General features: G+C 44.1%; 1 protein-coding gene across 1 annotated transcript in view; it reads right to left on the bottom strand.

The window, feature by feature from the left end:
- Window positions 1-8,527, bottom strand: part of TCF20 (transcription factor 20) — a gene marked incomplete at its 3' end in the record, with an annotated part of 41,289 nt that extends 32,762 nt beyond the window's left edge. The window contains exon 1 of the mRNA XM_082014012.1: window positions 2,494-8,527. Coding sequence (XP_081870138.1) covers window positions 2,494-8,085 — 5,592 coding nt within the window. The 5' untranslated portion in view covers window positions 8,086-8,527. The remainder of the gene's footprint in view (window positions 1-2,493) is intronic.
- Window positions 8,528-14,704: the final 6,177 nt, after the last annotated feature.

Here is a 14,704-nt window from a genome sequence, read left to right as displayed (position 1 = left end):
AAGAATAGTTAGTGTCTCCATCCACAACCAGACGACTGTGAATAAGGTTCTCTCTTTGTCTCTGCTTTAATTTTATATATTTCTTCTCACTCATTGTATACTCGTACTTTGGATAAAGTCAATTACCAGTTCAATTTGTGGTATAATTTACATTGAATTCATCAATACTAAACTCATCCACGTTTCACTTAAAGCTTACAGACCTCTGTGCAATTCTACTCTACCTACCTTATTTCATAAGGACTGCAAATTCCCCTAGTTGTGTAGTATGTATTACAGTCACAGAATAACTTACAGGTTAGAAGGGACCCCTGCTGAAAGCAGCACCAACTTTGAAGCTAGATCCAACTTCAGAGGTAAAGTGGGTTGCTTAGGGCCTTGCTCAGTCACAATATACTCCTCATAATCCAGGAGGAAGCAGTTAAGGACCTGTTAAGCCACCTGGACACCCACAAATCTATGGGGCCTGATGGGATTCACCTGAGAGTACTGAGAGAGCTGGCAAAGGAGCTTGCCAAGCCCCTGTCCATCATTTATCAGCAGTCATGGTTAACAGGGGAGGTCCCAGAAGACTGGAGGCTTGCCAATGTGACGCCCATCTACAAGAAAGGCCGGAAGGAGGATCCTGGGAACTACAGGTCTGTCAGCCTGACCTCTGTACCGGGGAAGATCATGGAGCGGTTCGTCTTGAGAGTGCTCACAGGGCATGTGCAGGACAACCAAGGGATCAGGCCCAGCCAGCATGGGTTCATGAAAGGCAGGTCCTGCTTGACCAACCTGATCTCCTTCTATGACCAGGTGACCCACCCAGTGGATGAGGGAAAGGCTGTGGATGTTGTCTACCTGGACTTTACTAAAGCCTTTGACAGCATCTCCCACAGCATTCTCCTGGAGAAACCGGCGGCTCGTGGCTTAGACAGGTTTACTCTTCGCTCGGTGAGGAACTGGCTGGGTGGCCGAGCCCAGAGAGTTGTGGTGAATGGCGTTAAATCTGGCTGGCGGCCGGTCACAAGCGGTGTTCCCCAGGGCTCGGTTCTGGGGCCGGTCTTGTTCAATATCTTTATAGATGATCTGGATGAGGGAATGGAGTGCTCCCTCAGTAAGTTTGCAGATGACACCAAGTTGGGTGGGAGTGTTGATCTGCTGAGGGTAGGAGGGCTCTGCAGAGGGATCTGGACAGGCTGGATCGATGGGCAGAGGTCAAACTGTATGAGGTTTAATAAGGCCAAGTGCAGGGTCCTGCACTTTGGCCACAACAACCCCATGCAACGCTACAGGCTTGGGACAGAGGGGCTGGAGAGCTGCCCAGTGGAAAGGGACCCCGGGGTGCTGGCTGACAGCCGGCTGAACATGAGCTGGCAGTGTGCCCAGGTGGCCAAGAAGGCCAACAGCGTCCTGGCCTGTATCAGAAATAGTGTGGCCAGTAGGAGTAGGGAAGTGATTGTGTCCCTGTACTCGGCACTGGTGAGGCCGCACCTTGAATACTGTGTTCAGTTTTGGGCCCCTCACAGGAAGGATGCTGAGGTGCTGGAGCGTGTCCAGAGAAGGGCAACGAAGCTGGTGAGGGGGCTGGAGCCCAAGTCTTATAAGGAGCGGCTGAGGGAACTGGGGTTGTTTAGTCTGGAGAAGAGGAGGCTGAGGGGAGACCTTATCGCTCCCTACAGCTACCTGAAAGGGGGTTGTGGCGATTAGGGTGTTGGCCTCTTCTCCCAAGTAACTAGTGATAGGACAAGACGAAATAGCCTCAAGTTGCGCCAGGGGAGGTTTAGATTGGATACTAGGAAAAATTTCTTCACTGAGAGGGTGGTCAGGCATTGGAACAGGCTGCCCAGGGAGGTGGTGGAGTTGCCATCTCTGGAAGTGTTCAAAGAACGTGTGGATGTGGCACTTCGGGACATGGTTTAGGGAACATGGTGGCGCTGGATTAATGGCGCTGGATTAATGGTTGGACTTGATGATCTTGAAGGTGCTTTCCAACCTAGTGATTCTGTGATTCTGTGATTTATGCATCTCCAAGAACAGCTATTCCACAGCTGCTCTGTCATTCCCCTTCCCTCAATCCAATGTCTGACCACCCTCACTTAAATTTTTTGCCTAATATTTAACTGGAATTTTCTTTGTTGCAATTTGTGTCTGCTGCCACTTGTCCTTTCACCGTATGACTCCAAGAAGAGCCCTAGAGAATATTAAATATCTAATAGGATAGAATAAGGAGGAGAAAAAAAAGATCACTGTAGTAATGAGAATGCCTTTGGACATCCAGAACTTTTAGTAGGTAATGAGCATCCAGCTTTTTGATGCCTGAAAAATCTGTCTGATCAGGTGTGGCACAGATCTAAATGACACCATCAAAAGGACATCACTAGAGATTTATTTAAGATAAAAGATGATCCCTTAAGATGTGAGAGAAGAACAAGGAAAAATGGTATTCCAAATGGTATACATATTGCAAATGAAAACAAATAATTTTGTATAGCAAGATTAGGTACTCACCATCTCTCTTGCAATCTCCACAGCTTCCTGCAGCCCATAGAGCCTGCCACAGACCAGGTAGATCCCATTGGCCCAGAGAATACAACCCTCATGGACCCAAAATTCATTGCTGTCAAGAGGTAGTTCAGGAATTTGTAACTCCAGCTCAGTGCCACCTTCTGAAGTGGGCATAGAGGGTTTTGAGTCCAAAGGAGTCTTTTCACCACCACTGCCACCGTCAGTGGTTGCTTTTTTACAAGAAGCTCCCCTTGAAAGTGACCGAGAGGCTCCACTACAGTCCTCAGAGCGGTGCCGCCTCTTAAAGCGGGGATGAGCAGCTAGGCTTCTTTGTTCCTTCTGTTGTTGCTGTTCCTCCTCCTCTTCCGTATCTGTCTTGGAACCGTTAGAAGCACTTTTGTGCCGTACCTTGACCTTGCTCTGCATTTCTGTGGCCCTCTTTGGAGGTGGGTTCTTGGGCAAGGTGGCTGCATAATCCTGGGGGTAGAAAGGACCAAAGAGGTCACCCATGTTACGATAGCTGGCCCATTTGCCACACAGGCAGCAAACCAGATGCCCTAAGACAGAAGACTCTGTTACTACAGGGCCCTGCAGCATGAAAGTTGAGGTGGGCAGCACTTTGCTCTCCGCATTGCTAGGAGGGGGTGTTGAAGACCTCTGTCCTTTCCGACCCCTCGCCAATTTGTTCTGTTCCTCTTCCTCCGCATTAATGATTGTGCACACAGCGCCTAATTCACACTTGTTTACCACATGAATATAAGGGAAAAAGGTCTTATTCTTGGAGTCAGTTTTATCTACAGACTGGGTAGCATATTTAAGCTTGATCTCTGGTTCTTGAGGCTCCACAATCGGAGCAGCCCGTCTAGGCTTCCGCTTCCGTGGCTGTGCTGCAGGTTTTCGCCTCTCCCTCCTTTGCCTTTTCGGTTTTGGCTCACCACCGCCTACCCCTTCTGAAGATTGTGAAGGTACTGGTGGGGGTGGCGGGGGTGGGGGCAGTTGTTGCTGTTGCTGCTGCTTCTTCTGCTTGTTCACGCTCCCAATTGGCCTCCCCTTTTTCTTTCCAGAAGGAAAATATCCCTTTGGAGGGAAACCATCTGGCTTGGGTGAAATGTTTGTCACATCTCCATCTTTTTCCTCAGACTTTGGATTTGGTTCAGAAGTAAACACACTGGAAGGGGAAATTGTTTTTGAGTCGGAGAACGTCAGAGTTCCAGCTCCACTTACAGATCCATCAGACCTTCCCTGACCACCTGCCTTCTGAGAAGGTGGTGGTGCTGCACTGGACCCTGCTCCTTCTTTACCAACACTGGCAGTTTCAGGGACCTCTTTTTTGGTTTTATCCTCCTCACTGCTTTGCCATTCTTCTGAAGATCTTGGAAGAGTTATTTCACCAGTTGTATCCTGGCTTGCTGGCCCCACTTGATCTGACATCTCTCCTTTTCTCTTCTCAGCCTCTGGTCCATGTCCAGCCACATTTCCTCCTTCAGGTCCACTCTTAAGGGACAGGATGTCATCAAGAGTGACAGTATCTGCACCAGTTTCAGCACTGCTGGTGGAAACACTCCTCCTAATATTGGGAGATGTAATTTTTTGAACAATAGCTTCCAGTTTTAATCCTCGTCCCTTTCTTGGGGGCAGTATTTTGGTCTTAGCTGGGCTTGTGAGGGAAACAGCAGGGCAATTCCTGTTATCAGGACTTGGCAGGTCCTTGAAGGAATCTCCCTTTGCAACTGACTTGACAACATCTTGGCTTTGAGATGAATGGGCATAGGAGTTGTATGTTTTATCAGCTCCTTCTTTTGCTGAAGTCATCAGTCGCCCCTTATCTTCACTGCCACTATTCTTCATATCCTGTGGCTGTCTTTTGGTAGGGATAGGAGAGATGAAAGAACGGACTCTCCTCCTCATAATTAATGGATTTTGAGGAGACTGGTCTTCCTGGCCAGGTAGCCTGAGCATGGTATTACTAGGCTTGGACAAATCTGTAGATTCCTCTCGTCGATGCCCATCACTTTCCTGAGGGCAAAATCTTTTTTGGTTGGCTGCTCCAAGAGGGCCACTGCTTTTGGCAGGAGAAGTTTGCCGAGAGAGGTCCCAGCCAGATTCATGGTGCTGCAACTTTTGGTTGCCGTGTTTCAGTTCAGTGCATTTGCTCTGAGAACTGTCACTCCCCATAACGCAGCGCCCAGCCTCCTGGCTTCCAGTATCATGGTAAGAGCTACCTTGAAGGTACATCATTCCATCCTTGTCATTTTTTAAGGGACTCCTTACTCTTTCCAGAAACTGCTGTTGTCTTGGGCTCTTCCTTGCTCCTTCCTGCCTGTGCTGAGCTGCAGCAATCACACCCTGAGCAGTGCTGCTTGCCCAGTCTTTGTATTCTTCCTGCTGTTGCTGGTACATCTGTCTCTTGTAATGATACTGGGAATTTAAACTCTGGTTAGGGTCACTGAAAGCATGAGGCCTAGCATTTGTGTGATATGCTGAAGCCAAAGATGGGCCTTCTGAATTCTGAGGGTATGCAGAATGCAAGGAACCCCTGTTAACTCTTTCAGATAGTGTCATGTGTGGGTTCATGTGATGCAGATCTGTCCCTGGGCCTCTGCTTCTGCCTGGTGACATTTTCAGCTTATCAGCAAGATCCTGAAATTGAGAAGGTGATTTACCCCTGCTGCTTCCAGTTCTGCCAGGTGCTCGTCTCATCTGTGTCGATCTGCTGTCCTGCTGGGGAATGTATTCTGGAGCAGCATCGGACATTGCAGCTCCAGGGCTAGCATTGCCTCGGAAAGATTCATGCTTGATGCCAGCAGGATGACAATGGTCTCCTGTTTTTTTATTATTGAGACTAGCTGAGCTCTTTGACTGTTCAAAATCTTCTTCTTTTATTTGCCCACTGTGAGCTTTCATCTTTGTTTCCATGGATACTAAACCACCAGGGAGTATTACTGACTGGCTCAAGCCAGGGGCAAGACGTTCACTCCTTCCACTTCTGGCCTCAGGACCCATGTGCCCCATTGGGTGAGGGCCAGGATCTCTGACAAGTTGCCTTAATGGAGATATGTCACAGATCACTGATCTCCTCTCTGAAAGCGCTCCCCCTTCATGGGCAGAAGACTGAGACTCCACATCAAACTTTCTAGCAATAGGGTAATCAGTTAGATTTATCTGCTTCATGTCAGGAGCTGCACTGCTAGACTTCCTATCCCAGGGACCCCAGTGAGGGCCTTCCAGGAGAGACCCCATGCTTTTATTTAAGAGGCCTCTATTGGTCAATTCGTTGGTTTGACTAATTAAGATATTGGGCCTCATGGCTCCTTCCAAACTCCCAGCCATCCCAGAATGCTCCTGTGTGTTCCTAGAATACCTTCTGTCTGGATGATGGTGGTACCCCTGTAAGACCTCCTGGAGGAGGCTAGGAAACTTCTCATTCCGGCCTTTGCGCTCACTGTGCCCTGGAAAATCCCCTTTTTCTTGACCAGAAGGATACTGTGGAAAGCCACCAATACTTCTCTGTATACCAGCTGCTATATTATCCTTGTAACTGTATCTTAAACTGCCAGGAGATTTGGAAGGTTCTGTTCTTGCAGGAAAATTTGGCCCAACAACTGCATGACCAGGCTGGCTGTTCCCCTCTCCATTATGGTTAGTGTTATCTCCACTTTTGCTCCCTTTACTTCCTCCTTGAGTTTCTGGCTGCGTCCCAGCATGCCCAGCTTCTTTCGCTCCACTAGCACTAGCTGGTGTCTGAGTGGCTGTGGAAGCATCATCTTGTGCAGGTTTATCTTGTCCACCTGACTTTTCTACTCTTCCTGTCATCGCTTCCCGGGAGACGATCACCCCAACTGCCTTTTCATTCACTTTTGGGGCATTTTCCACAGCCACCACAGCTTCTTTCCCATCAGGGGAGGCCACATCTTCCCTAGCTGCAGGGCTGCTGTTGAGTTTTGATGGCTCATTCTGCGAGCCTTGTGCTGGTGAGGAGTTGGATCTCTCTAAGTTACCCCCTTTGTAAGTGGTATCTGAGCTGGTGCTCTGGCCACTCAGCTGTCTCACCCTTTCCCCATGATCCTCTGAACTGCTGGAACAGCCACCATCAAGGGACTCTGCCAGGGGAGACTTGAGTTGTTCCTCTGCCTGGGAGGAACCTTCTGAGTTGGTGCAGCTGTCAGCCTTCTTTGAGGATGACGACCTTTTGGAACTTTTTTTCTGAGGTGCCAAGGCATCTGAGAGCAACATGTGCTGGACTGTGTTAGGCAGATTGGCCACTTGAGAACTTAGAGCACTCAGGCTGCTCAGCCCTGGATCTGTGAGCCTTTTTTCCTGCAGTCCTTCCAGTCCAAACCCCTTGAATCCCCCTGCATGGGCATTGGGGCTTGGCATCATAGATGGTGTAGGACTCAGCTGAGGCATCATCTGCAGGATTCGGTTTCTAGAACCCATGGACATGTTGCCTTGCCCACACTGGAGATTTTCTCCACCTGGCATGAGTGGAGAAGGGGTAGAACTGCAGCTTGGAGACTGAACCACAGATGCAGCAGGAGATGGATTAGAGATTGGACTAAAGTTTTGGTGGAACTGCATCGGTGACCTTACAGGAACTTCAGTCTGGCTGTATTGCCCCACTTGACTTTGAAGAGAGAGCTTGGTGGCAGCATTTGAATACTGCATTACGTGCTGAGGTGGATGCTGTTGCTGTTGCCCCTGCTGCCCACTTTGAGGCACCTTAGACTGCTCAAAGCTTTTCATTGGTTGAGTCTGAAAGCTGTAGTTTGACTGGGTCCCATATGCCTGTGCATTGGAACCCACAGCATGGCCTTCATACTGCGACCCAGAATTCACACTGTAGCTTCCATCATAATTCTGTCCTGACTGGCCAAAACGCTGCGGGGAGGGGAAAGAGGAGGAGGAGGATGATGAAGGTGGCTGATAGTGTTGGCTGAACTGACCCACTCGTAACTGGTACCCAGAAGCAGAGGAAGGCAGGGTGGTTGGACGCTGCATTGGCTGCAAGTGTGAGGTGCTAGAAGCAGACTGGCTGGAAGCCTGGGGTAAAGGCTGATGAGATTGATAGATCTGCTGTCTCAGCTGCTGCACCTGCTGCTGCTGGCTAGAAGCCTGCTGCTGATACTGGGCACTCCCTGGAGAAAAAGGACCAGTATAATCCTGTTGATAGTGGGATACGCCCCCAAGGGTCGAGTGCTGTGTTTGAAACTGGCCCACATGTCCCTCACTCCCATACTGACTCCCAAAGCTACTCCCTTGGGGGGGCCCATAGCTCTGTACTGGTCCAGAAGGCCTGCGCTGAGGTGGCTGCTGCCCTCCTGACGCCACTGGATCTTTGTTGGCAGCCATATAGTAAAACTCTCCTGTTTCTTTTCTGAAACCTTGGTAGCTCTGATGGCCAGAGCTCTCACCAGGCATTGCTGTAGAGGCTCCTGTTGCTCCACGACGTCCACTGCCAGCACCTCCTCCAAAGCTCTGGAACATCTGGGCCTGCTGGCGGGGGCTGAACTCTTCTAGTCGGGATGAACCATGCACTTCCTGCGGGTAGCTCTGCTGGTTTCCGTGGTAACTACTTTGCTCCCGAAAGGACTGCATGCTGTTCAGCAGCAGAGCGGCAGCTCAAAAGCCCTCCTAAAGGGGGAGAAAAAGAAAGAGGAAAAAAAAAAGGTATAGCACCCACATCACCCAGTCACACCAATACCACTGCTCAATTTTACTGTTCTAACAGCAATTAAAATTTAGTATTTGTCTCCTGCTTTCTAGTACATCAATGTGTATCCCCTCTCCTCACCACTTTCCAACCATCTAGGTAGTGCAAATAAGAGGAATCACTCACTTTCAAGAGAATACAAGTTAGCAGCCTACTACCAGTTTCAGCGTGTTTTCAGCATTCAAATAGTAGTCATTTACTAACTGGGTCTGTTTATGTGCGCCTGAAGAAACAAACTTCCAACAATATTTTGCAAAGCAAAGGAGAACAACCCTCACCCTCCAGCTAATTCTACGGCTAATATTAGGAGTAATCAAGTATTTTTTGCTACCATGTTCAAAGATGCAACAATGAGAAGCTTGCAACACTCTCAAACCACTCTCGGATCTACTGTAGGAATGACATCCAAGGCCCACATTTCACTCTGGGAAAGATCTCTGTTAGAAAACACTCAAGATACAGTTGACCAAAGTTCAAACCAAGATATTCCAGTTAGCAGAATCTATGGGAACCTGTGAAAGAACTGGCACCAGCATGCTCAAAGACATCTGCTCCATGCTCTGTTCCCGACTACTCCAGGGACACTTTTAGGTGAAAACCAACACAGCAAGACAACACATGGTATTCCCCCCACCTCATCTGCTTTGTTTTAAAAGATGCAAAGTCATAACAAGTCCACGCTATTTGAGTAAAAGGATCTACAACTTCATCCCTTAGGACTTTTATATTCCCTTGAATGAAAATTAACTGAAAACATTTGTCAGCTGGAATATGAATTTTGGAATACCATGTATGATCATCTACATTTAAATAATCAACTCCTAAGTAAATGCACTTCAGGAAGGCTCTCCTATGTACTTCAATCTATTATCCAGTGTATGGAATCGTAAATTGTCCTCAAGGAGTGGACCACAGCTGAAAAATTTTTTGGGGACCCTGGCTAGTCCCTCTGTAAAAGCCTGACACATCATTAGATGCATTAAGAAAAGTATGGTAATGAACAAGTGTATGCATATAAACTGTCTTTGTAAAAATTTAAACATATAAATAAAATCAATACAACAGATGACAAAAGCATTTCATTTCTGAAACACCCTGTGGTCTTCTCTTCCTGAAAACAAACTAGATAAAGCCACCTGGAGAGACTCCTTCCTTTAAATAAATCTTAAGACAATGCCCACACTTTTCCAGGAAACAGAACCCTGACTCCTCAGACCAGTTACTTCCTGGAAGACTTGCCTGCATTATGTTTTCTCATTTAGCCATGTTTTATGCCAAGTGTTTTGTTGCCATTAGGGTCTTCAGAAAGGCATCCTTGTTATATTTGTGTTTCTACTACCTGTGTATGCATGCAGGCTACAGAACACACACAAAAATCCCCCACTGCAACACATCTCCACAGTCCCTCTGCTAATGTAAAAGCATCTTTGTGTTGTTGCCCTGGTTCGCACGGCTTGATGTCCACAAGAATATTACTGAAATATTTACTAGAATCAGAAAGGAAACTTTCAAATTGTTGATACTTCCAATTCTGTCTCTCTCCTTTCTAGGAAGTCAACTTTACAGCTGTTTTAATTTTATACTCTAATATTTTAAGTGTCATAATATGAGAGGCCTGCTGTTCTGCTGAAGTTCCACTTTTTAGCATTTTAAATATATATTCATATATCATATATCACATGAATAACACTTCTATGAATGCCACACCATGCTGATGTGTCCAGTTTGGGCTCCTTATGGATAAACCCCTCCCTTTTCCGAATTATTTCCTTTGATGTTTCATCAGTTTGAAGCTCCTGCCCTCAAAACTGGGATACCTAATGCAAGCTTCTTTCTCCTTTTTTGTATGACTTGCTGTTACAGTGAAAAGTAGGACAAAAAAGTAAAAGCAGGGAAGAAAACATACATAGAAACAGAAGGAAGTTATCAAACAAAAGGTAAGAGAACATCTACTGTAACTGGCAGATGTTAGAAAGCAGTTTCTCTAGATAAGCAGTTTGGGGCTCTGCAATCAGCAACATTCATGTGGTATGGAGACTGCGTGCACACCCTGGCAGTCACGTGCTTTGCATCCTCTTCTCATGAAAACAACATTTCCATCCTCATGACAGGCTCAGTCTCTCACAGAATCTCAGACTAATATTTAAATATGACTTTAATATAGCTTACTTTGCATAGTCTGAACAAGGTCTCAAGATGCCTGTTCTGCATTACATCATACAAAAACTGTCATCACTGATGATACCCATTCTTCTATAGTAATACTAACAAAGGCTTGAAAACTGCTACCATATATTAACAATGCTAGGAAACAGTCTTAAGAGCTCCTCACTATTAAAAATAAAGAATAATTTTAATTACATAATGGAACAGAAACAGCACAAGATGCTGTAAAATACCTCTAGGAACAAAGATCCATCAAAGGTCAACCTGAGGCACAAATTCCTATCCTCCATAATCTCATGCAATCATGTAGTATTTATTTAGTCCAGAAGATATATATGCTAGCTCAAAACAGGGAGAACATGTTTTTTTCCTTCAATTTATTGCATTTTTTTTAATCTTGGATTTTACCCTGACAAATAAAGTTTTCATCAGGAGAACTTAAATTGCTCATGGTCTAAGCAAATGCTTACTGTTTTCAAGTCTCCTCCAAAACAACATTCGCTTTGAATATCTCATACAACCAGTAGAGCAACACAACCAGTAGAATAGCAGTCAAAGAAAGGAGAAAAGAGGCATTTCATTAATAACAAGAGTAAGAAAAGATAGGAGGTGCTTTAATCCATTACATCATTGATAACTTAAGACATACAGCACATTTACTGTCACTAATATACTACAAATATAGAACTATTACAATTACTATTGTAATAATCTTTCTTAATAACAACAGCACTGTAAAGTGCTCAGATCTGAGTGCTATGTTCTCAGCAAAACCACTGAGAATAATTCCATGGGCAAGCCCTGTTAATAAAATACCTTCAGACAGATGAAGCCTTCAAAGTCTACCTAGATCCACGGGAAAAAATATATTTCATTAATTTTTTACTGGAAGCCTTTCAAGAAAACGTTTTCAGCTGGCACATACTCCTCCACATGCAGGAACTCAAGAGAACAATACACCAGCTGCCGACTAGAGACTACAACACAATCATATAGAATTCCATAATGGTGGTACACATCCGTAATCCAATCCCCAGCAGAGGGGGCAAAGTCCCACCTCCAAAAATGTGCTCCAATAACAGCCACAAATTACACACACTTACAGTGTTTTCCAACACATGCAACAAAAACATCCAAAGCCTTCCCCATTTATTCAAAGGAAAGGTAAGATTCTGGCAGAGCTTTTAGTACTCCAGTGTCACACCTACACTCTCACTACATGTGCACCCAGCTCTATCAATAAAGCTTCATGATTCTCCTCAAGCATTTACAGCCTGTAGCTGTAGAGCCATCTAAGCACATCCACCTAAAGATTACAGACTACATTCACTAGGCTAAGTAGTTTCACTCTGCAACACTTCTATTTCTTCCCCGATAGCCTAACAATCAAAATTTGCCTTCAACCTGGTAGGAACAAAGGAAGCATATTACAAACTTGTGTGGCTGATAAAGAAACAGCCTCAGTGACAAAATTCACTGCACATAAGTCACAAATAGGGAGAAGCAGTAGGTCCTTTTATCCATATCACAGACTTATTAGTGAAACAACTGAAGTTATTTCAGGCAGTCTTTCAACCTACCTTCTCCATGTGAACTTATTTTTAAGCACATCTACAATGCAGATTTTGTTTCTTGTTTAATTGTCTGAAACAGCCTTGTCGATCAACTTTGTTAACATAGGAGTTCCTCAAAATACTGAGCTACTGCATTCAGATCCTACTGTGAGCAAGATTATTAAATGGTAGTCAACAGTATGTAAGCAACCTTCAACAGTTCCTGCATGTATATGAGACTGCCCCCAACCATTGCAGATTAACAGGGTTCATCAGTCCTCCCACACTAAGATTACAGTGTGAAATGATCTTCTGCAACATACTGTGCCACATTTTTTAAATCCATATAAATCTTTAAAACTTTTTTGTCCCAATTACCAAAGACTGGACAAATACAGGACAGCTGCCCAGATTTTCCTACATAACATTGATGCCAGCATAGAAGTGCAGCACTACATACAGACAGCTCAAAATATGTGAGCTAAAAAACAAAATACTGTGGGGATATGCTTAATTCTTAATGATAAGCCTATAGAGGATCAAATGAAACCAGCATCACTTAATTCTGTAGGAGGTAAGTGAGGTCCTTCTGCTTCGTTAAATTTTCTTTAGACTTTGGTTGACTACTGCAACCCATCTGTGCAGAGAAGTCTCATGCAGCAGTCAAATGCAATATATTTTCGGTTATCTGTCAAAGACCTCTCACTTCCTAGCATGCTTATCAGGAGAGAAAATGTAGTTACAGGCAGGTGACAAACAGTAAGATAACATTTTCCATAGTCAAGAAATGTACATGAACAAGTGGGTTTTTTATAAAGTGTCCAGGCTTCTCATTAAAATAGACTTATTTGCTAAATGCTGGGCAAATAACAGAGATATACATACATCTCCAGACCCACTTCTAGTCACAACCTGTACAAAACACAAAAATTACCATTTTTGTCCCTCCTCACTGTATCTTCATAAAGTAGCAGAGCACAACCAAAAAAACCCCACCAAGCCAGAACTTGAGTATGAGCAACTCAGTGGCATAATTTGTAAGTAAACAATCGCCAGGATCTGAATTAAGTCTGAAATATAGGAAAAAAAGATTTCCACATACTGAGTATCATTTCCATTGTCAAGGCCAAGATGCTGACCCTAATTTCTGCAGGTACACAGTTATTACTTGCACACCTGAGCAATGGCTGTAAGTAGACTGATCTTGTTGCAGATTTGGGGGAACATTACCCTGTCTGCTGCTTTTAAGAGAAGGCAAATCAGCTATGATTTGATGATGAACTTAAGGATCAAGTAGATGAATGTAAGGATCAAACCTAAGACTTCATTTAACAAAATAACAGATCTAACTTACTACTTCTACATTTGATGTCTTTTTAAAAGAAAAGGGAAACAGGTTTTAGTTTTCAGCCTTAGGCGTGACATGGAAGTAAACCAAGATAGCCAGCCCTTCAAAAGACCACCAGTTTGTCCAAGCAATAATACTCGCTGCTCACTTCTTTCAAAAAGTTGTGGTTACCCTGAACTGTGAACAGATTTTTTTCATACCTTTATAGAAAGCTGTTTCAGATCCTGCTCCATTAAAAGTTACTTTCACATACTACAAATAAACAAAATGATTTAAAACACGGGAAACTCTGATATTGTCTTGTTCACCATCATATTTCAACAGAAAACTGCAGTCAGATCTAGCTCTCACCAAGCCATCATTATTTATTCTACCAAAGAAACCTTACTACACCGCTCGAAGTTTAAACAGTATACAATTAATTTTCACTGAGAGTGCCAGAACCTGTTGAAGTAGACAAACTGAAATAGATAAAAGTATCTTGGAAAGTATACAAAAATTGATGCCAAAACCAGAACACTGTTACTGAAATATGAATTTTACATTCTAAAAAACCAAAAACACAAAAAAAACCTCCTCACAACATGTCTTAAAAACACTCATATGTAGCAGTTAAGTGTCTAATGAAAATATATATCAGCAACAAGTCTTGCAAATCAATGCTAATACTGGCCTTGACATAAAAACTGAATTTTGTCCTGCCCAGTGAAAAACTTCATCAAAAGATTTCTCTAATGAGTTAAAGCTTGGTCAGGTGGATTGTAACTAGTTTCCATCATCTCACAAAGACACTATACCTTCTTTATAAAAATGTCTGTACAGGTTTTTAGAAAGTCTGAGTGTATGAGCTTAAATCCAAACAACTACAGAAATGTTTCTCACCGAATGGATGAAGAACAGATGAGTGTGGCAGAAGGAACACAGTGAGCTTTGTCAGTTGAGAGAGGGGAATGCTCTGGGGATTATTGAGCTAAGACAAGATCTACATTCGCTTCTTATTTCATGTATTTCCCAAGTGGCCCCAGAAAATTTTACTAAGCCTGAGTCACTGCATCTTCCTATCTCACAGAGGAGACGTGAACAGACATATTCAGAGTATTCAACTGCTATAACAAAAGCATCATATAAACAAACAACAACAAAATCATCAGAATTTAGCATGTGGATATTATTTGACTACTGATTTCTTCCCCCACCCTCAAAATATTTTTTCTGAATTATTTTTTCAAAAAATATCTGGTTAACACCAAATTAAACATACCCAACCTGATTTTTGTGGCTGCAAGTCTTACTACATGAACAGAATGTAGTACTAAAATAGCATCTCCAGTTAAGCTCTGAACTTTGAGTGAAGTGTACCGTTAAATTCATATTCCTAAACATGAAGAAAGAAGTTTGATAAGAACAAAATTTTGTTGTAAGCTGGTATTAAAGTTG

The sequence above is a fragment of the Phaethon aethereus genome (genome assembly GCF_964289735.1).
Source record: "Phaethon aethereus genome assembly, chromosome: 1".
NCBI classification, from domain to species: domain Eukaryota; kingdom Metazoa; phylum Chordata; class Aves; order Phaethontiformes; family Phaethontidae; genus Phaethon; species Phaethon aethereus.
Note: the sequence above shows the minus strand (reverse complement) of the source record. Positions and strands in the feature narration are given on the sequence as shown.